This window comes from Gasterosteus aculeatus, chromosome 11 (genome assembly GCF_964276395.1).
Source record: "Gasterosteus aculeatus chromosome 11, fGasAcu3.hap1.1, whole genome shotgun sequence".
In the NCBI taxonomy this organism is placed as follows: Eukaryota; Metazoa; Chordata; class Actinopteri; order Perciformes; family Gasterosteidae; genus Gasterosteus; species Gasterosteus aculeatus.
The window spans coordinates 10,009,488-10,032,167 of record NC_135699.1 but is presented as its reverse complement, the minus strand read 5'-3'; the positions used below and the strand labels follow the sequence as shown (position 1 = coordinate 10,032,167).

Below are 22,680 nucleotides of genomic sequence, written 5' to 3'. Positions count from 1 at the left end.
ACACACACACATATGTGTACAAATATACACATATATGTATGCGTATAAACAGTTTGGGTAACGGCTCGAATTTAAATGACCTTAAAGTTAGTGACATTTCTAGATTCCATTAACTACAATTACAACTTCACGATCAGACATAATTGTATTTAATCACAACTGAAGTAACTGGTTAGTTTTATTATGGTGCAGACACACAAATCCAGTTAAGTTAACAGTTGATTGTAAATAAGTAAATCCCCAAGTTGGTTAAGACACATTTTAACAGCATTTAACTACACAGGGAAAGTATGCACAGAATGGGTGACTATGTTAACAAAGCACCATTAAACCTTTCTCTGCTGTGTCTTTACGATGCCAATAGTTGTTTGCTGCTAGTTTCGTGTTCTGAATGCCTTCTAGAGAAGCTTTAAATAACCAGGGGATACTTGCCAGATGTTAGAAATTATTTAGCAGCACATGCACAAATACGCAAACTGCTGCAATACAGAAAGTCCATCACAAGGGTAAAAAAAACAACAACCCATTTGTCTCCCCATTCTTTTAGTCAGTTTCCATGGGAATGGACTAATCAGGTTAAATTAATCATATTACAGAAAAATGTAATGCAATATAGTGATTACTCACCTGGGGGGGTTTCTGCAATGAAGGAGAACAACCGGAAATCGGCTAATTCTAATATAATGTAACATTTGTATCACTGTCAGTAGGACGAGGAAGCTGCCTGAGACAATGTGGCCACTATTTGACTGTAATGAGAAAGCCTTGACCAATGGTGACATAACAGGCTCTGTTCAACAGGCAACTAGAGAGGCTCCACTGTCGGGCCCAGGGCTCCTCCGGTCCCTGGCACCTCCACCGATGCAGAAAAAGTAGGTCTGCAAATGGCAAATTCCCCTCGAGCAAACTACAGTTTCGGTTTCAGTTATCCGTGTCTACAAGTGAACAGCTCGACCGAAAAACCTTCTCCAAAGTCTCACTGGGAGGAAAGTGACGACGAAGGTGCTTCACAGATGCGCTTTGGGTTTGGAATTTGTAGAAACAAAACAGCAGAAAATAGAATTAAAACAATAACACTGTTGATTATTGTCACTCAGTTTAATTTGAATGCTTAGACCCAAAGGAACGATAGTGGTCTGCATTTTATTAGTTGACCGCAGTCAACACAAGTTTCAGATCTGTCGAAATATTCGGACGGGCACATGCAAGAACTTTGAGTAACAATAGCCGAGGTTTTCATCACATGTTATGTAAACGGTCTTTGTGATTAATTCAATGTGTTGTTGTTTTTTGGCTGATGTGCAAACCAAAATGACAGCAATCAGCTTGAGACGAGCACATCATCCCTAATTCTCACAGCATTTGGTCCAAATACGCGACTTGCTGCTGCTGCCGGAGGATGATCAGGAAACCTGGTGAGGGCTCTGCAGACGACAGGCAGTCAGGCGTTAACTCGGTCCAACAAATATTAGCTGTCTGCATCATCTGCCCACAGAGATCCTGGTTACCTTGGTAACTGCCTGCGGCCTGGGGACTCCCAACCAGTCACAAAGCTGATTCCTCTGGGACCTCACTGTGGCAAGGTCACTCTCCCTGCAGCAGACACCCAGCACGACAACGTGTCACACACACGACCAAAACCAAAAATCCTTTAACACTGAAACAGTATTTAGCAACAGCATCCAATGGGACCACCAACCAATTAGTATCGCTCAGCAGCGTCATGACGTCATCCAACACTTCCGGATCGATGACATCGTCGTAGGTCAGGAGCATCTCGTACATCTGGCCGGCCGTGGTCTTCCGGATCTACAGTAGTTAAAGAGGAACGGTTTGTTGCATTTATGTTTTAGCTGTTGCACGAAGCGACGACTACGAATCCGCGGCCATGCGGGAGCTATTTGTGAGGCCGTACTGACCCGCCGCTGACTTCAGTATGCCAACACGTTCACAGTGATAACGCCAACGTGCTGATGTTAAGCAGCTATGTTGTCGACCATGTTAGTTAAAGTGGCAGTAGATTGAAAATGTTCCCTTAACTTATCACTCTGAAGTCAACTGCATAATGTATTGGCTTTGGAATAACGAGGCCATTTGTATTCAGATTGGTTCCCTGTATGAAATACTCTCCTGTGCTATTCTGTCCGCCACTGGGTTCAATCTCACAGGCGCTACGGAAAGTGCTGTGATTACGTGTGTGACCAAAAGAGGAAGAAAATACCATCTTTTATTTGTTATTTTTCTGTGTTGTTGGAAGTTGCTCTTAAGAAAAGAAGGCAGCCATCCAGGTGTATTTCTAGACAGCCGGGCCAACAACAATGCCCTTTGGAAACACTTAAAAAGTGTTAGCATGCTAACATTTGCTATTTAGCATTCAACTCCGAGCACAGTGGAGACCAATTGTCATGTTATTAGTCTTGTAATTATTTAATCATGAACCAAAATATATCATAATTTAAAACTTAACTAAAAGGGATAACTAAATCAATCATCCACCAGTTGTCGACTCATTTGATTAAAAAAAACACAAATTTCTACTTCCTGGTGAGGTTAGATTAAAAAGTCAAGGCAACACCGGAGTCATGAGGGATTAAGTCAGTCTGGAACAAAGAGGTGGGCCAACCGGCCAACCGGCCAACTGGCATTGCCACACCTCCAGCTAACAACAAGTCAACACAATAAAATCAGTGACAATTTGAGCAGGAACTGAAATTGGAAGAGTGCAAATGTTACATTGCTACATTTTCTAACAGTGAAACAGCAGCTTGTCGAGGGCTTTGTAAATCTGGTTAGGGAGGCTGAGTGTTCCTGTCTCGTGAACTTACCACAGGGAAGGAATGGCACAGTAGCATCAGCAGCTGGGACAAAACTTTCTTTCTCACATCCCCCTGGAACTGGATCAGCCCACAAAAGCTGGGAAGCACCAAACAGCAGAGTCATCATGGACGGCGTTTAGTGCCTCAGTGCAGCGTTTGACCGAATGAGTCAATAAAATGGAGACTTACACAGATATACAGGAGCGCAGCTTGGAAATATCTTTGGTCTTCCTGAACTCTTTGCAAAGAGCCAAAAGGTCCAAACAGAACGGATGACTTAAAAACAAAAAGGACATAAAAGGTTCTCACAAATGTAATTCAGATTTCTTTCCTGTTGTTGTTTTTTTAAATACTAACGTTGCAACACTCACTTCTCTTCGGTGGTGAAGATTTCAAAGCAGCTGTTGGCAAGCATCTGATTTAGCATCTTAAGAAAAGCAATAGACACCCTATAAAAAGAACACAGCGTCAATGAAGTCCCGAGGAGAGTACTGCGGATTATTTTATGGGAATTTTAATCCCCCTTTCCTGGTTGCCTGTATGTGCATAACAACAATAAACATGACAGAATAGATTGGAAGAACATTCTGCATATGTGTACAACTGAAGAATAATGTTCAAATCAAAAGTAAGAATTGACATAATAACACCAGCAAAGCACAAAATGAAAGCAGAATGAAACATTACAATTCATTCCAGTTGAAAAGGCCGACACATCTCATCTTTGTCAAGAGTACCTGTCATTGCGCAGATTGTCCCTGAAGACTCTCAGCAGCGTGTCTCCAAACTGCGTCAAAGTAGCACGCTTGTCCTGAATCCCTCTCAGGTGGTCGAACAACGACAGCGAAGAAAAATGCACCTGAGAGGAAGCAGCGGAGACCGACAGTTAATGGTGATTACAGCAGAGGAATAAAACGCCCGGCTCATCGTGGGGAGGTTCTACATCACAATTGTCATTTTGATTGATTAAAAACATATTTTGAGGAAGTTGAGAAAGAGTTGGGCGGAACAGTGTATTATTTAAAATGCAACTCAAGGACTAAGGTTTCTGTGTCTTGGGACACTTTTCCCGCGTTTGGCTTTAGCAGGGCCCTCTGATCCCTGTGCACTGAGGCAGGCCTTCCAGACAGTTCTTGGAAAGTCCGTGGATGCTCCGTCTCTCGCTCTCTGGCCTGTGTGAATATGTGCCTGCGGCGTGAGAATGGTAATCTTGGCTCATATGCTGCTGTAGCATTGGCTGGACTTCCTGCACGCAATCCAGAACAAACATTGCTCCGTCGCGTCCTTGAGAATGCGTCCGTGGCAAACATATAGGAGGTCAAATGAAGACGAGAGCCAGATCGTCTCCAAGAGAAAACCTTCACAGCGCTCACTGGTTGAGGGGTTTCACTTCACAGCCGCTACTACAGGCTTTAAACGGTTTCTATCTTTAAAACCACTAACAGTAAAAGTTAAAGATAACCCAACGGTCACACATCTTTGTGAGCGGGACCTCTTTTGAATGATTGGTTAGGTCAAACTGTCTCCGGAGGGAGACCCTGGTCGGCCCCCTGCTGGGGGTCTCCGCCGAGCCTCCTGAGGGATTCAGTGTGAGGGGTCAGGAGTTGAAAGTGCTCAACGGGCTTTTAAGCTGTTACGTAGCAGTGGATAGCAGAGATTGAAATGATGGGGAATTCTCGCAGGGCAGCACCACGAGGGACCAGTCAGATCAATCTGTTCCGCTTCAATGCTTCGAGCTTAGGAGGTTGCTGCAACTTCGCAGAAGGGACATGGTGGAGATGAGTCAAAGTAAATATCAAAGGAAAATCTTTCATCAAATTAATTGAAGGTCAGGCTTTCAAGAGTTTGGGATTACAGTGCAGAAGACTGAGTGGACTTCATAGGTGACATAGCTCCCCCTGCTGGTCTACATGTCTTGGCAACAGTAGACGTCAGGAGAAAGCCCAAACAGTAAACTTCTAGATTTTGGCTTTAATATGCAACTTGAATTATAGACACTTCTACTAAACACACTGAAAGTTAAAGTTTTATAGAAAATAGAAAATGTAACTTAATGAGACTATTAGGTGTCTAAATTAGGAGAGAGAAACCATGAGATTGAGTAATGTGGTGCTTCTTATCATAGAAGTTCAGATCTGCTGCAGGGATGGAAAACCACTCTTTGCGAAAATGTCGCCTCGTTTTGCGTTTTTTAAATCTTGCGACTCCAAAAGCCGTAACTCATGACAGCATTCAGTGACCATCTCGTCTGCATTCGCCCCCTTCATCTTTCAAAACTATCACCCGCCCAAAACGCTCCGGTTCGACCGCGCCATACTCCTCTCATCGCAGTCGACCTACTGTGGACTCAGTGATCCCTCCCACGGACACGGTGAGGCCCAGCAGGGTGTGGTACTGATACTGGGGCAGTGCGAGCAGCTGGGCGATGTACTTGAAAGCTTGGGATGGAGCATTCCAGTTCAGACTGGTGGTGGTTTCACTGAAAGACATAGCAAAAAGGAAGGGGGGAGGGAATCGGTTTCCACGACCTTGTAAGTACACTGGATCCACATCACGCGCCCATATTTTACACATATTTGGCAAAACTCGTTTCTGCTGATCGATGAAGCTGCAAGTTGGGAGCAGGGGGCTGACTCACGCGGGGAAAATGCTCAGCAGCTCCTCCTGCTGGGGGATGTGAGGTACTGCCGGCTCGGTACTGTGGAGGAGGCGCAGGAAGACGTTGCCAGCGTGGGCTCTGTAGCGGTCGATCTTCTCTGCTGCCTGCTGGGCAAGGCAGCACATCATACACTTCACCCTGCATACAAAAAAGTGGGGTAAGGGAAAATAAGTGCAATCAGTTATTTTATTATTTTTTTTACTCAGATTTGACTCCTATAAAACATCACTACAGCATCAACAAATCGGCTGTTGTGTTCAGACTTTTTAGCGACGGAATTAAAATGAATTATCAAAGAATAATGTATGAATTGAACCATAATTAGAGTAAAAGGAAATGTTGCGTAATCTCCTTGTAATCGCGTTGCATAATCCAAGTTGTGTCGGCCAAGGCCGAGGTATCGTGGCCACCAGGCACGTGCACAGACATTTTGGGGGGAAAGTGCTCAAACCAAAACAAAAGAGCATCTAACGCCAACATTTTTCAGGAAATTAAAAATATGAATAATAAAATAAATAAATAAATAAAACACAGGAGGATATATTCCTGGTCCTTCTGCTTTTGGAGTCTCTCTTTTCTTGGCATTATGCTGCAAATGTTGTGCATAATCAAAAGCTGACAATACACACACATTGTTTGTACTGTTTTCTGAAAGCGTTGAAGCATAAGCAGCATTACACTAATAATATAGCACACTATACCTCAGCAGACTGTCATGTAGCTCAACTTAAGACCTACCTATCATTTCAATATTTGATTCAATTAAACTAGTGAACTGCCTTTAAATTCACTGTCTGTATCTCTCTCCCTCTCTCTCTTCATTAAACCTGACAAACGCCAGTAAACATCTGGACAAGGCTTTGAAATCCTGAATTTTGTGAGATTATTATTTCATTTAATTAGTTTAGTTTAATTTTTTAGGCAACGTCGGACCAGTCGCGACGTAATGTTTTCAGCGGCGCTAATGACGTGGTTATTTATCACTAAACAACGCCGGGTGATTCCACGAACTCCGTCATCACCTGTTGATCTGATTTATTCTAAAATATTGATGAATGAAGAAAAAGTTGGGCTCCAGCAGAAGCACTTATCTCATTCAGGACAAAAGGGCAGGTGCTTGAGCACCACTAGGGGTCTGTGTGTGCACGTGGCCGGTGGCCACACCTCGAGACATTAAAATGATAATGAAAACTACAGTCATAAACTGACTGACATTAACACTTTTATGCCCCCGGCCGGTGACATTTGACACGTTGTGGATTTCTCTGTCTGATACTCACAGATCTGGCGGAAGGATCTCTGGAGCAGTGCCGGCCACCAGCAGCGTCACCTGCATCAGACTCGTCATGGCGGCCTCTCGCACCCTGGGAGTGAGCGAAAGGGTGAGCACTCCGTCAAAGATGGCGAATAATACGGTCAAGTGTATTAAAAACATGCCACGGGGATGCAGGGATTGCCATGTTTAGCTGCAAGGGCCTCAAGGGCACATTTAGCTCTTTGCCGAACGAAAATCAAGACGCTGGTTCAAATGCAACCGGAAACAGGTGGACAGGAATCTCGGCCCGCGTGGGCAGGGAGAAGAAAAGAAGAAAAGGGTTCCACAGCAGGAGAGATAAGGGCGTAAACGAGGTCAATTTGCGAGGAAGCATGAAGGAAAGAGAACGATAGACATGCCAGTGCGACAGAAGCAGCCTATCCTGTGCAGTCAAGGACAAGTGACGAGCCCGGTGACATTCCAGGGAGGAGGCAAGCGTGGCCCGGGGCTACATGTGTGCCATGTCTCTTAGGTGGAGGGCAATTAAACCACCACAGCATTGTGTTCCTCATCCCTCGGGCGTGAGCGAAGCATGTGCGTTCTTTACGGGTGTGCGGTGAGGAGGGCCTTCACTTACCAAGCGCCTACGTCCCCTCTGCTGTCTGTCGTGTAGTCGTTCATGCGATTGAGAAGAGAGCCGTATAAATCTGCGATGTTCTCCGAGCACAGAGCAGACTCCGGGGAGCCGTGGGCACAAACGGGCACCTTCACGCTCACTCTGGGGGAGGATTCAAAAGAAGAAGTTTTTAAATGACTCAACAGTTCACACCACGGGCAAGATACAGGTGCTGATAACCTGGTAGAGAAATGAAAATACATTTTGAGGAATAATGCGAGACAAATTATAGAGAAAAATGGACGGACACGTCAGTCAGGTCGGGCAGGTAGTCGGCAAGGTGTTTACTTAAGGATTACTGCCTACGGAACAAGGCATGACAAAGAACAGAGGAGGAACTGAGGGTCTTTCACAAAGTAAGCCTCAAGTATAACAACTGAACTAGAAGAAAAAACAACAGGTGGAAACTCACTGAGCAATTGCTCTGACTGCATCTCTCCTCGATTCTGTGAAAGTTCCCTCCTTCTGGCTGGCAGTGCACATCTGCGTGAGTCCTTCAAGGATCTAACACACACACACACACACACATATATATACACAATGTCTAACTACATTGAGGTGTAAAATGGCTAGAAAGTGTAAACATCCTCCAAACATACCTGCTTCAGCTTACTATTGATCATAAATCCTGGCAGACAGCCGAGGGCAAGTGCAGATCCACACCGGGTGAACATCTGGTGACTATTCAGCCCTTCAATGTACTGAGACACCAGGACATCTACAAACACACACACACACACACACACACACACACACGCCATGCACAGATTACTTTCAAATTCCGAGCCGCAGCACAGCTTGAGGAGCAAGGACGTAATGTTCGACTCACCCTGCATGTGTGCGTCCGCCCTGCCGGGCTCGGCCTGGTAGAACTCCTCACACAGAGCCGACAGCGCTGACACCACGGCATCCTGCGGACGAAGAAGGATGGAGCGAATGATTAGTAAAGCCCGTATATTCTTACTTCACGTTATTAAAAAAATTGTTGCAGTGTAATCTGCAACAGTTTTAAGGAGTTTCAAAATAAAACCAAATTTTAGCTGTTGCCAAAGAGCTGCATTTCTTTGTGATTGTGTAACAGTTCGCTTGTATTTAATTGCCATTTATAAACAAAGGCTCACCATATTGCCATCCTTCATACCACTCTTTATGGTGTCGTCAATAAGCCATTGCCAGCCAGCTGAAACAAAGTGTCGCAATATTACAGACATTGAATGAAGTGCAAATAATTAACAGAAATAAAAGCAAGCGTTAACTTACAGATCACAGGGTCGTTCTTAAAGGGCAATTTGGACAGCGACAGCTTTTCGATGAGACAGCACACTGTCAAAAAAATGAAACTGATAAAATCTACTGAGAACTAAGCTGCTTCCCGTCATTTATAACATTCTTGCAACAACTCATTAAAACCAATCAACTGCTTTGCAGAAGTCATTTTGCTAAACGCCGTTAAGACTTACTTGCTGGCCTCATTAACTCTCCACCGTAACCCCTACAGACAAAAGTACAGTTGTTATTTAAAGAAAGGCATTTTTTTGCTGGTGATAAATGTATAAAACCTGTCCACCTACCTGTACTGTTTTTTGTCATTAAGCTGAAAGTAAGCCAACAAATGAACATCAGCAACAAATCAGTTTATTCAACTTGAAACGACAGCTTTTGTTCGCTTGTTTCGATAAACTTACCGTCTGATGAATGTTCTTCAATGCGTCCACACATTCTGAAGAAATGATGTCCACCACAGTCCTGTATAACAAACATAGGGAGACAACAACTGCGACTCAAAGCAACAATTCATAGAAAGACAAGGCAACAATACTTTTTTTTTTTTTTAAATGTAAGTTAAACATTTTAACAACGTGTACGGACTAGAACAACGTATTCCCTCGACTGGCTAACAAAGTCTACCTGTTGGTCTGAAGGCCCAGTTTGTACAGAGCGTGTGTGATCTCTGCACACGCTAGGATGGCTCCATGGCGACCATGCAGGTCAAAACCCACTGCTGGGGGCAACAGCTGGGGCAAAACTGACACAAAACAAGTCACCAAGTATTATATATGTCAGACAAATCTCCAAAAGACATTTCACATTAGCAATTGTCTTTAGCCCGTGGAACAGGTGAGGTGACATTGTTTACCTGTTGTTGCCATGTAATCGGGTGCTTGAGGCGTCAGGTTGTGGAGCGCTTTAGTGGAGAGCTCTCGGATGACTCTGGAAAGCACATATGAGGAATGCAGCAATGAGGTCAGACCAACTTGGTGATATTTATGAAGCCAGGCAAATACTTCTACCACTTTAAGTTAAAGTGCACATCACCCATGGAGCCTCTGCATCCTCTGCCGCTCATTAAGGAGAAGAAAATCCCAAATAAAACAAAATCCATTAGAAATAGATACAAGTACATACCCATCCCAGTGGTTGATCTTCTTTTCTATTAAATGATCTATCATGGCCTTGGTGTACTCCGGGAAACTTGCTATGTAGACACTTTGAAAACAAAGAAAGACAGCTGTGAATGCGCATCTGCAAGCGTCTCAAAAAAAAAATACCAGCTTCAGACATAGTAAACCTTTAAAATCCACCTCTCGTCATTTTTTCTTTGTTCTCTTCAGTTCTATTGTCGGTAATTGGCTAAATGTTAATGCTACTGCTGGCGACGCACTTCTAATGAAATTCCTGAAAAGGGATTTGGCGCTCCTCTACGTAGATTTTGTTGCGAGAATTTCATATCTTAAATAAATGCCAGATTTAGAGTGAAAAAATGATGGTTAACCGTTTGAATAGAAACAACATATTCTCCAGAAACGTATATGCAGAGAAGTATTTGCAACGTCTTTGATTTGGGAAGCTGCACATGTTGGTAAATCTGCTTTTGAGCCACATTGACTTGGTTGAACTAAATGGTGCAGTTGGGTCATTTACAAACCAACAAGTTGTGCAATGTCGCCACACATTTTCCTCTTTGACCAACGGGACAGGAAAAAAGCGAAAAAACATTTTTGTCGACAGATTTCAGCCATGAAGTCGGCCAGGTTTCTATTCGTCACCTGCTTCGCCAACGAGGAAGGACGGGACCTGACCTGTTGCCACACACTTCATTGCTTTGCCTCTTGCATCATTTGCCCGAGTAGCCATGTTCTCTTAGTCACACGCTAGTCGAGTCAAGCTCGGGCCGAAGTGCAGAACACGCGGCTCCTCACCTGGTGCTCAGATAGCAGTGGTTGAGATTCCCTACAGCGTAGTAGTCCGCCGCTGTCAAGATGTCGATACCGTGAGGGAACGTCCCCTGTTGACAAACACAGGAAAGACGGACAGCAGCAGACGGCTGAGTAACCGGGGACGGGACATGATGGATTTGGTCCAACTCAGTAGACTGTTGCAAAATCGAATGTCGCTTAACGAGGCAAGTTTGAGCAGGACCTGAGTGATATCCAGCAAAGAAACATCAGATCTGACTAATTCAGTCACGAACCTGTCTGCCGACATTCTCCTGGAAGGCAGCCTGAAACAAAGCGAGACATAAAGATCAACGTCTGTCGATGTAACTGAAAGCCTTTGATTAAGGACGTCGGCCGGGGAGCTTACGGAGGCCGCTCTGCGGCAGTTGACGTTTCGGTCGAACACGGCTGTGATCACCAGAGAACTGCAGGAGAAGAACAAAGTGGGACACGGCCCGAGTGTGAATGATCCGAGTAACGAAGTGTACATAGGAATTGGCCCGCTGAATGCTACAAAGTAGTTATGGAGTGTTCCCAGTAACATAATGGTTAAATAATTCAACTTTAAAGGGTAGGCAACAGAAAAGGCTTTTATGGGCATTGTTTTTTTTCAACCATTTTAATATATTTGTTCTCGTTATTCTGGAACTCATACAACTTTCTTGTGTCGGTTAGGTACCCTCGCCTCAGGTTAAAAAAAATTGGAGATACTTTATACAGATATATATTTAACGGAGGTACTAACTAACTAATGGGCATGAGTTGCCAGCAATGTGTTTCTGACTATGTCTCTAATCCCGATATCGCTCCTCTCTACTCCGGGTGGGCGTGTGACCGGCAGTTATTGCGGACTGGGCCTTGTTTCCTCCCCCGTCTCCTAACGGCAAGACTCAGGCCCGGAGCTCCACTAACTGCCCCCCGGCCCCAAGGGCTTGAAAACAAAAACAGCCCTGATTGCACTCTGGATAATACCCTGCGCAACATTTTGAATTATGTCTTGTGGCTGCAACAGTGGATAAGTGGACAGCGCTATACCTCTGTGTATGCTTGTGTCTCTAAGACACTTAGTCACACAAAGTCACACATTTTGTAAGTACGTTTTCTGTGTGTCATTTAGTTGTGATGAATAGAGCAGGAACCAGCTTGTCTGAGCCCTGCTGCCAAACGGCGACCGAAACCTACAGCAACAGGCGAAACCTGGCAGTCCTGTAGGCTCAGGGAAGAGAGGGTGTTGTCGCGACTGCCGGTGGTAATGGAAGTCGCAGGGGTTCCAACCCGACACTGCAGAGCTGGTCTGCACAGTCAGGAGGACGCAGGTTCATACATGCACGGCGAGAGAGAGAGAGAGGGACGAGACTGGGGAGGAGGCAGACCGTTACCGTTGACAAAGACGTCAGCGGAGGATAAAGCACCTCCTTTCGCTTCACGCTGCTTCTCGGATAGATGCACGTTTTACCCAAAAAACGCCCCCTTTTGGGGTCCCTAAAGCTGGTCACGCAGCAGACAAAACTCTTTATTGGGAAACATTATTAGTTACACTCTGGAAGTAGATCATACATTACGATAATGTCATGGTTATTTAAAAAAAAAAAAAATGGTCCCATGTTTGAATAAGCAACCTGGTCACTTGTCTTAGCGATGATCTAGTTACGTACATGAATAACCAGCTAATGGTTTTACATTTTAGCATGTGAGCAAACAGGAATACAACAAGCCCCAACTGCCGCTTAATGCTTCAGCGCTGTGACTGAAGCAGAGAGACGATTTGAACCCTCGTACATAATGCACATAAGTTACCGGCCTTCCCTACCAAATACGATGAGCTCCAGGCAAGCAGGTCTTTGCCTTTTCAACCGGAGGTTTTTGTGAAAATGGATTTAAAAGTAAACGATGTCTTAAACAAATACAGAAAGCCTGCAATGTTACTTATTGTATGTATTTTTAAATACTAAAAATATTGTGTTTAAGGCCTACTGCAGTGTGCTTCATTACAAAAAGGCCCAAAATAAGACCACGCATTAGTTGGTTATGTGGGAACATGCAAGACTGATTTGAGGCAGTGGATGAGTAATAAACCTCGATTATCAAAACAGTTCATCCTGCTTTCAACCTTTGACTGCAGCTGCTACTCTTCTTCTTTCAGCAGAGCAACATATTTAGAGTATGTATATACTGGTGGTGGGGAGATATTATTGGCTGATTTAGGGCTTATTATGAATATATTAATGTTTTCTTTTTTGTCAGGAACAATAAAGGATTACCTTGTTGAGCGTAAATTCTGAGGGAGAGGATTTTGAGTTGTATGTATTATCAACAAATAGCAGCGATAAATAAATGAAAACAGAAGCATATCGGAAAGCGTCTTTTTGGGAGAGGACCGTGGCTTTCAAATCCTTGAAGTATCACAAGCCCATTAAGGTTACCTGGCAATCTGAGTGACAAAAGGCTCGAGCTCTTGGGGTTCGTAGGCCCTGGCAAAAGACCAGCACACGTAGCAGGCGGCGTCGCGCACGTTGGATCCGACGCTGCACGCTCCCCTCTTCTCGTCGTAGCTCAGCGACTTGACGATCAGCGGCACAACTGCAGGTCGAGAAATGGAAGTGGATGACTGTTTTTATCTCGAGAACCAGAAAGAAAAAACACGGACAAGTCAATAAAGCATCTCTACAATCTCTGTGCTGAGCGCAGTGTGGTGAGCATCAGACCCGGTGGAAATCTAAGTCCTTGGACTACAACCAGCCGCCACTGGCTGATTTAAGGCTGAGTGTGTGCGCGTACTATTTATTTTGTAGTAGTGACGCCTTCTGCATCTGCTTCTACGTTCCCTCTCTTTTTTGAGTGGTTGCTGCTCGAGTCAACGTAGTCAAATCGTGTCCCGTTTCAGGAAAAGAAACGCCGATATGATTTGGGGGTCAAGCAGTTAGTAATAAAGTTAGCACATTAAGTGAAAGTTTGAGTTGGGTTGTATAGATAACTACATTAGTTATCTCTAAAACAATAAACAACATTAGCACCGATTTGACCTGCGTGTGTGTGTTTGTGTGTGTGTGTATGTGTGATCTCATGTCCATCTGGCCGGCCTGCCACAGGACTTCACTGTGGTGCAACAGTGGCGCGTTGAGTGAAGTCAACAAGTGGTTTGTAGTGAATGCGAGACGGAGCAGGGAAGTGAAAGCAGGAACAAGAGCCCCCACACAACAACCCCGTCATGTAAATCGTTGCTTGAGGCTCGACTAATATCAGGTGCATCAGCGTTGCCTGAGGGCCCTGCAGTTTGGGCTGAAGCCCCGCCCACCAGTTAGACGACATCTCAACAGAGAGCAACTCACCACACCATCCCACACGCATTCACAAACACACTGTGAACCCAGTTGGAGCGAAGGTCCCGACGAGTGCTGGCTGAGGGCGGCGGAGCGGCTCTCTACAGGCCAAGGACACGGTTGCGAAGCAGGTAATTTCCTTATTTTTACCATTAAGGTACAGTTACTCACTTACAGCGCTGCGTCGAAGCCGCTCGGTGAGACTGAAGAAGACGTCTTTATTAAAAAGGCACCTTTAACCCGTTTGTTGAGTTGGTATAAGCTGCGTATCCACTTGTTGTCTGTGGATCTGAATTTATGCTTGAAGTAGTCAATATACACAGATACTTGTCATCTATCATATCTCATCAAAACATTTAAAACATAGAAACAAGACTGATCTGACGATTGAACAAACAATTAAGTTAAAAAATATATATAGATTATAGTTAAGTTGACAAAATGAAAAACTGAATGCTGTGACTGTATTGTGTTAAGTGAGAAGGAAACATTATTAAAAAAAAAATTTCAAATTAATTTCAGTTCTGAAGAAAGGAGTGGCCTTGCATGCTACAACTGGGCAGAAACTTGAGTGACAACTTCTTGCGACAGCACACGGACAAGCAGGTTCCTCCATGCGGCACTCAGCCACACTTAACTCACAGCTTAAGGTGATGTTTCATTTCAAATAGGGTGAAACTGAGGCGTTCTAGATGCCTCCTGATTCACAGTTCACTATGAAAGTGGCACTCAAGATTGCAAGATTGCCACTCTTGCTAACCGGTACAACTGGTACGAACTGCAATTATCAGGAAGAATCATTTCTTATCATTTTGCTGGTGAGCTCATCGCATGGGAGCATTGGGAGCTGAATGCATCCCGCAGGTGTAGTCATGGGAAGCAGGTGGCTCCTGGTTCCCACGCCGACAGCACAGAGTTTAGTAAGGTTGATAGAGAGAGCATGTCTCTGCACGCCCTCCGGGTCTGCAGAGAGTGCGTTAGCAAGTGTGCAGCGCGGCCAACACCTGTCTACTGAGCGCTCTCACTTCGTAGGACAAATGAGTCGAGCGATATCAGAGCGGATAGAGGCGTTAGTAGCCTGCTGCCAATCACCCGTAACGAGACGGGCAGGACTGCACCAATGCAAACATGAGGGAGGGCGGGGGAAAGTACACTTTTTGCATATGTCGTTTTTCCCTATTTAACAGTTGCTGTGTTCAGTCCAGTGTGCAGTAACAGAAATACATTAGCCTGAGGGTGCAGTGTTTTGTGCACAGAGAGATTTTTCTGCGCGAGCCGCTTTAGGAAGAGAGAGAAAACGCGTCGCCGACGAGAGCCGCTCTCCTCCTGAACCAGTCGGACAACTCTGCAAGCCTCCTCGGCTCAGTGAAAACCTGGTTACTTTTCTGTTTAGGCTGAACGTGTTACATTCCCCGCTAACTTCCGGGGAAAGAAGGAGCGTGAAAAAAACAAAAAACAAATGAGATTTGTTCAACTGCAATGTGATTCCTTTCTATTTCAGAAAACATCCTTTGGAATCGAGATGGAAACCGCTCAGGAACGCAAGCCAAAAAGGCCCCACTACATCCCTCGACCGCCCGGCAAGCCGTACAAGTACCAATGTTTCCAGTGTCCCTTCACCTGCAACGAAAAGTCCCATCTCTTCAACCACATGAAATACAACCTGTGTAAGAACTCCATCTCCCTGATGTCACAGAAAAATGCCCGACAGGTCAAGCCTGCGGCGCAGGAAGTCCCTGACAAACACGGGGACTTTCCGAGCCCCCCGGCTGAGAAACAAGGGGGCCCGGAGAGCGACGCGGCCGAGCGCAGGGAGGACCCCGAAGAGGCCGACGTCGGGTGCGACAGTCCGCTCGATGAGGACAGCCGCAGCGAGACAAACTCAAACACGGCAACAGAGGGGGAGAACGCCGACGAGGCAAAGGCCGCGCTGCGCCTGTCCGCCTTTTCCCCCGTCACGCCCAAAGGTGACGGGGCGGAAGCCTTCAAGTCACCTGCGCAGCAGCCGGGGGATGCGCGGCCTCCGGTTCCCGCTTTCAACCACCACGGCTTCCCGTGGGTTTCCTTAAAACCATTCCCCGCTCCCATGGTTCCGGAGTACACTCCGTACCTCCTGCCCGACGGGCCCCTGTATCCGCCGTACTACCTACCAACGGTCCACCGCGCCAACGAGACAAACTCGCCTCCCTTCCGGCCGGAGTTCATGCATCCCCAGAGGCCCGTGGTGCCGCAGCCCATAGCCCCCCCCCACACTTCCCTCTTTCCTCCGTACCCGTACAGATACTGCCACCCTCTTCACTCTGGCCCCCCTCTGCATTTCACCCTGTACAGACCCCACGAGCTCTCCATGCCAGTCACAGGACCCAGGTACCTCCCTTTGGATCTGTACGGACCGGCCCTGGTGCCAGAGGATTACAGCTTGTACCTGCACTCCCGGTCTAGCCTGGACGGCCTCGTGGAGTCGACTCGAGAGGAGAGCAACAGCGGGCAGAGCGGGGACAAGGAGGCCCGGCCCAGGGACGGTCCCAAGGAGGGCTGTTCAGCGTTGGGGTCCCCTGACAGACCCGGTCACACACACATCATCCAGAGAGACGCAGAGGCCCCACACTACACCAGGCCGAGTGACCCACAGGCAAACAGCCAGCCGGGACACGCAGCTGCACCCGCTCAACCCATCACAACCGACGTGAGGCTGGAGGAGTTACGGACTGATGGAGACGGAGGGTTAGTAAAAATTCCCTGAATCTTTTTTGTTCGCCCGAGTTGAGCGGTTTTGCAGTTACTGATAATTGATGTTGGCCGGTCTTTAAAATTGTTTTTTTTTTTCACTTCTCAGATTTTCCGGGAGCCACAGATATTCCTCCTTGATGGCTTCTGAGCCTCGACCTCAAACGTCACCAGACCTGGGCGTGGAGGACGGCGGAGAAGATTTGACCCCCCTAAACCTCTCAACAAGGACAGAGGGCACAGAGAGAAGTCACAGACCGAGGAGCTCAAGCCCACAGGACTTGGAGGGAAAAGAGTTGCCTCTGAACCTCAGCCTGCGAGCTCCTGACAGAAGCCCCGCTCACACCGGCGCCCCGAGCGCTTCAGAAGACCTCCGGCTGAGGTCCGACGCCGAGCTGGAGGAGGAGCCGTGTGACCAGAGGCAGACTGCAGCGCTGGCACTCTGTCAGCTGGCCACTGCAAGCTCCGCTCCCTCTTTGCGGGACTTTAGCGCCGCTCATAGGTCCTCTGTGGATTCCGCGGACACTTTGAGTCTGCGCTCTCCAGAGAAGACCAAACACACAAGTATTGCTAAGAAGGCCGGTGTGAAAAGAGCAGGCAGTGATCAGGCTGATACCAAGTGCCACGAAGCAAACAAGAGAGCGAAAGCACCAGGACGGCCTCTGAGGAGGAGGCCTCGTCGCTGCTAAACTGTTTTTATTACTTGGTATGAAGGACAGAGCATCTCCAACCGTCAACACTGAAAGCCTGAAATCCAGATGATTTCAATTTATTGAACATAATTAATAATGGAAATGTCCGTGGCACTGCCGCTGTGTTAAATGTAAAAAAGAATTGTTAAACGAAAAGACTTGACGCGCATGTGTTGTTCTTCTTGATTGTAAAAAAAAAAAAAAACGCTTTTTATATGGGATGTTAATATTTAAATCGTACATTTTTTGGAAGATGTGGTAATGTATTGTACATGTAAATATATTTTTTAAATAAATAAATGGTCAACCAGAACCAACTTGTTTACACTAGCGCACACACACACACACACACCTTACAATAACCATCTGAAAGGGAATTTGTGGTCACATACCATCCGTCAACCTGGACGGCAGCAGCAGGCCTCTCCTCCCAAGCTCTGCCAGAGCCAGGCAGCCTCCGTGCCAGGCGTTGTCCGTTTCCTGGAAGCTTGAAGAAGAAAACACACAGACATAAAACACCTCAGAGGAATAGTGGGCATAACGCAGCTAACCTGCCCAAACGATCAACCTACCTGAAGCAGTCCAGCACTGATGCAACCACCTCATCTGCCAGCTCCTTGGGAAGCCTCCCAGTCACCCTTCCAATGCTGAGGGGTTTAATAAAAACCACAGAAACTCTTTGACATAAAGAAACAAAAAAAGACAAGCAGCAGCAAGGAGACACGTGAGCACGGTGTTACCCCTTTGCCGCAGACCAGCGCACGATCGTTTCCTTATCCTTCAGTCCCAACAGCAGATGCTCTGGGAAATAAAAATGCACGTTTGATTCTCTGAGCGAAGGTGATTCAACGTCAAGCAGGAGTAAAAACAGAGTCCATCACTGACCGATGACGGTCTCCACCTCTTCGGGAATGTCGTAGTCCTCCTCCATAACCTCCGCGTCGGGAGTCGCGGCGGTGGCGACTGAATTCGACTGGGACATGGAAAGGTTTGCTGCGAGTGAGCGGCTGCCTCTCTGGTACCTTAAAATCCCAAATATAAAACCACGCATTTAAACGTCTACCGGCCTAATTTAGCCGCAGCTCATTGAGGGTGAAAAGTGGCAAACACAGGCTGGGTTTGTTTATCACTGTGTAGATACCGATTGAATAAAACAAGTTGGCGTTTAGTCTGACCTCCAAACGGCCAAACGGGGCTTCAGGAAGGTGAGGCCAAGTCTCTGGATTAGTTTGACACCCAGCTTCCTCAGCATAGCCTGGCTGCTCTCGGAAAGCTGTTTCTGCTCCAGACACTGCATAATTGCAGGAGCTGTGCACAAAAGAAAAAAAGACGACCTCAATGTTATTTGTCTAAATAATGTGGCAACGTATGAATTGATAAATGTAGACAGGAATACAGATGTATTGTAGGTATTTGCCTTGAGGCTTCATGGAATACAAAGGAATTCTGGTTGGGAAATTCTCACTGTGTTGACAATTTTTATATTTGCATATTATTACAGGTGAACAAATAAGGAAGAAAACTGCCATTGACAACATCTGCAGATCCTACAGAAAATGTCATATCTAGTTAGAAATGTGCCGTGCGTAGCATGTCAAAGAAAAGCTTGGATCATAGAAAGTATAGAAAGGCCTTATTTGTATAGGAAACAATCTCCTGATGTCTGCATTCAATTATCTCCCCTCCGGCATAAGACATTTTACATAATTTGTGGAGAAAAATAATTATACAGTACAAAATCAACTGAACAAAGACTGCAATGTCACAATCACATGATTCAAAAACGGGTCTTAGAGGAAATAAATATAACAGGGGAAATGGAACGAACCATATTCTAGCAGGTCATCTCTTTTTCCATGCTTGAAGAGCGTTGCCTAGGAGACATAAACAAAATGACCATCAGTTTCCGATACATGACAGAATCAACATTTTTATTGCATTAACAAACCTCAGACTTAAAAACTAATTCCCTATTAACTAATTTGTCGACAATTGTTTTTGACCTCACATATTGAATATTTGTGGCAATATAAAAATAATTGACACACTAAAACAAGCAGCTATCGGTCCTGTAGGTACGTTGACTTAACAGACAGTTTTGAACGCCCTGAGCACCACTGGAAACAGGTTACATTAAGGACAAAGAAAAGCTTTATAAACACGAAATTCAAGTCCATGTGTCAGTGGTAAAAGTTGAATGGACTTGCTTGAGGCCTGTGTTAAGTTAAATGAAATCTTGATAAAGATTTGCAGCGAGAATAAGTGTATTATCAAGAGGCGTCAGGGTGAATAAAGAAAGTAACTTTTTGGGGGATTAAATACTCTATCCGTCACTCATTTCATGAAGAACCGTTTATCTTAAAGCAGCGGATACACGCAGCCCACACACGCAGCCCACACACGCAGCAGGTGGATTACACACCTGCCAAAACCACATTAGGTATTGTGTGAGCCGTGCCGGTCGTGTCGGCTCTTGTAAGCCACCCTCCGCCAGTTTCGATAACGCCGCGCACGCTGATTACACTGGCATCAAACATTTGCACACAGGTGTGTGTGCAACGCCACAGGTTTAAGGGCGATCAGTGAGGATGCAGGTTTACCAGAGACTGCAGGGCCCCATCCAGCACCATAATGTCTTTCATCGACTGATCGTCCGTCTGGGAAATAGTTGTCAGGCTCCAGTCCAAAAAGCCTCCGAGGCTCTTCTGTTTCACATCAGGGCGCGTCATGAACCTGTACAGTCATGTACAATAAAAGACACAAAAAACAGTCAGGAGGTTTCATGTGGATAAATAAATCCAGACGGCACTGAAGAGAGTCAAAGAGCAACGTCGCCCTCTAGTGGGTGAGAACTGCAATGCAGGTACAATAACATATCTATTGCCACTTGCCATGTTTTAACAATACCTTTGGGAAATCATGACTGACACGTGCTGCATAGACACCTGTGCTTGACATATGCAACAAGCCATTGTTTATATCCAAAATACACTGAGAATAATAATAAAACTAGTCTGGTTATCTTTTAGATAAGATAAGCTTTCAGTTTACGTAGACTTTGTACCACAACACATGAATGCACAACAGAATTCTGTACACTTTGTAAGACCTGTAAAATGCACAAAAGGGCTTGATAATATATTTTAAATCAATAGCGAAAGGAATCTCTTTCACTATTTACACTATTGAAATGATATCTTCAGGGAAACTAAACAAACAAAACCAAGTATAACATTTACAGATGTTTAATATAATGAATTGGTTTTCATTGCTATAGTATTCATACGTTCACACTAGACTATCGACATCAAGAATGCCACTGCTCAGTTTCACCCCAGATATTCCATGGCTGCAAAATTGTATTCTCGTCTTATTAGGAATGGTGTGCAAATCAAATTTGCGAGTCCAATTATGAGTATTGAAAAACTAAAACTCAATTATAGTTCCAATGGTTCAAACTGTGATGTTTTGGGATACACCCAAGATCAAAAGACTTTGTGTTGTGATCATGTACTTACTTTGATACCAGTACAGATGCAGCGTCCCGAGGAGTGTCACTGACGAGAAGATACGACTACAAAAAGAAATAAATGTTACATGTGTTACTTGCGGTGTATGGTAAAAGCGCTTTGGACTGACTACAAACAAACCCTCAAATACTAAAATATTCCATTCAGGTAACAAGCTTCTTGATTCTCACTGGGATATGTTACTATAAAGGAGCAGAGGGTAATTTGTTATCATTTACGCAGATTAACAAGGCATGATACAAAGCTAAGCCGCCATAGGAAGTGAAACCTAGACATGTAGTATCTCTCTTCTCAATCTCTCTTTTAAAAAACAGAGTGGAATCAAAACTGTAGCATATATTTAACTTGCCTTTGCGATAGCGAGAATGCGGTCCATGGTAGGCTCTCTGACCTTGCCACCCTCGGATTCCAGATCACCATCCAGACGATAAAGGTCAAAGGGTATAAGGCAGGTCATGGACAGCCACAACAACAACATGTAGCGGGTTTCCCAAGTCTGAAATGAGTAGACATTAAAATGCATCATCGTCCAAAGCAAAAATGTTTGAGGCAGAGTCATAGAGGTGTAATTGTGAAGGCCTAAATGATCATTGCCTTTGAATAGTAAGGCCAGTCTCACCTCAGAGTCTTTGGGATCCTGCTTGGACAACAGGTCCAGAACTGGCTGGACATCTGCCACCTCATGGGGGAGAAGCTGCATAAAGATTTTGTAGCCTCGCACCTGCGCAATAAAAAAAAAAGAAAATACAAACTGCTTTACAAATCAGGATTACGGGATAAGCTGCATAACTTCACTGTGTCATAAAATCTCCAGGTGTTACTCTGTCTATGCAGTGTGGCGATGCAGATGTTTGTGACTGACCTTACAGATGATGTAGAGAAACTTGAAGGACAAATGAACCAATGACGAGGCAGAGTGTTCACACCTCACTATCTCCAGTATCATGTTCAGCATCCATTCTATCATAAAAATAAGCAGTGAAATGTACACACGTTCTTTAAGTGGATCTACCGTACTAAAAAAAAAAAAGATTGAACTAATTAAGAGATATTTTACCTAAGTGGGGGTCCAGCAGATGGGGCTGCTCTTGATACCTGTTCATGATCACTATGGGAGAAAACGGGCAGCGGAATGAATTGCGAGACTAATAATGATCAAATCCATATCTCTGATTCTTTTTTTGCGGGGGTTTGAGGCTTGATCATCTCACCTAAGAACCGCTGAGTAGCGAACTCGACTGCCACGATGTCACCGTGGATCTCCAGCAGGCTGGAAAGGAGGTCTCTGGTCTCACTGCTCTCACTGAAGCCCCCCAACACACACGCATTAACGATGGATTCTCCCCCTTCGCCGGTGGAACATCCACCTTCTGCCTCCGATAAAACCATCGTGACGGGCTTCTACCTACAAATAGTATCTTTGTCGCAAAGGCTTCCGTTGGCGTTTGTTGTTGTTATAAGTTGTGAACAAGTTGACGTTAGCCGGCTAGTATTAGCATTGCCTAGCAACAGGGACGGATAGGAATGAAATAGTTGACTTTAGCTTACGGAAAAAAATGAATGTGTTAAATAAACAGCGACAACACGGAGTTGTTCAAGAGGGTATTCGCATGGAAAAAAATGTCCGCAAACTGAAATTAATTTCACTAAACAATACCGAAGCAGGAGTCTGAGGTCTTTGTATGTGCGCAGCAGATGCAGTCAGGTCCTTCCCGACTACGGAGAGCGAGAAGGCTCAGACGGTGATGCTACTTTCTATCGACTGTCTTTATAGAGGATAATATTGT

The 22,680-nt window shown here is 45.3% G+C and overlaps 2 protein-coding genes across 2 annotated transcripts; one reads left to right on the top strand and one right to left on the bottom strand.

Moving 5' to 3' along the window:
• Window positions 1–1,083: 1,083 nt before the first annotated feature.
• On the bottom strand, window positions 1,084–22,657 carry tbcd (tubulin folding cofactor D). The gene is made up of 39 exons (XM_040190959.2): window positions 22,105–22,657; window positions 21,951–22,001; window positions 21,756–21,853; window positions 21,513–21,614; window positions 21,243–21,389; window positions 20,882–20,937; window positions 19,964–20,096; window positions 19,192–19,237; window positions 18,539–18,671; window positions 18,249–18,385; window positions 18,104–18,164; window positions 17,936–18,010; window positions 17,756–17,850; window positions 13,048–13,204; window positions 10,992–11,049; window positions 10,879–10,908; window positions 10,607–10,692; window positions 9,813–9,893; window positions 9,544–9,617; window positions 9,315–9,432; window positions 9,092–9,152; window positions 8,978–9,000; window positions 8,867–8,898; window positions 8,667–8,729; window positions 8,528–8,586; window positions 8,236–8,317; window positions 8,006–8,124; window positions 7,819–7,910; window positions 7,368–7,508; window positions 6,756–6,839; window positions 5,455–5,613; window positions 5,157–5,295; window positions 3,554–3,675; window positions 3,188–3,265; window positions 3,006–3,092; window positions 2,826–2,913; window positions 1,700–1,809; window positions 1,509–1,593; window positions 1,084–1,424 (listed from the first exon to the last, which is right to left on the bottom strand). The coding sequence occupies exons 1-39, from the start codon at window positions 22,280–22,282 to the stop codon at window positions 1,404–1,406; spliced, it is 3,561 nt and encodes a 1,186-aa protein (XP_040046893.2). The 5' UTR covers window positions 22,283–22,657; the 3' UTR covers window positions 1,084–1,403.
• znf750 (zinc finger protein 750) lies at window positions 13,943–17,676 on the top strand. Its single transcript, XM_040190960.2, has 3 exons — window positions 13,943–14,075; window positions 15,446–16,668; window positions 16,781–17,676. The coding sequence occupies exons 2-3, from the start codon at window positions 15,467–15,469 to the stop codon at window positions 17,358–17,360; spliced, it is 1,782 nt and encodes a 593-aa protein (XP_040046894.2). The 5' UTR covers window positions 13,943–14,075; window positions 15,446–15,466; the 3' UTR covers window positions 17,361–17,676.
• Window positions 22,658–22,680: the final 23 nt, after the last annotated feature.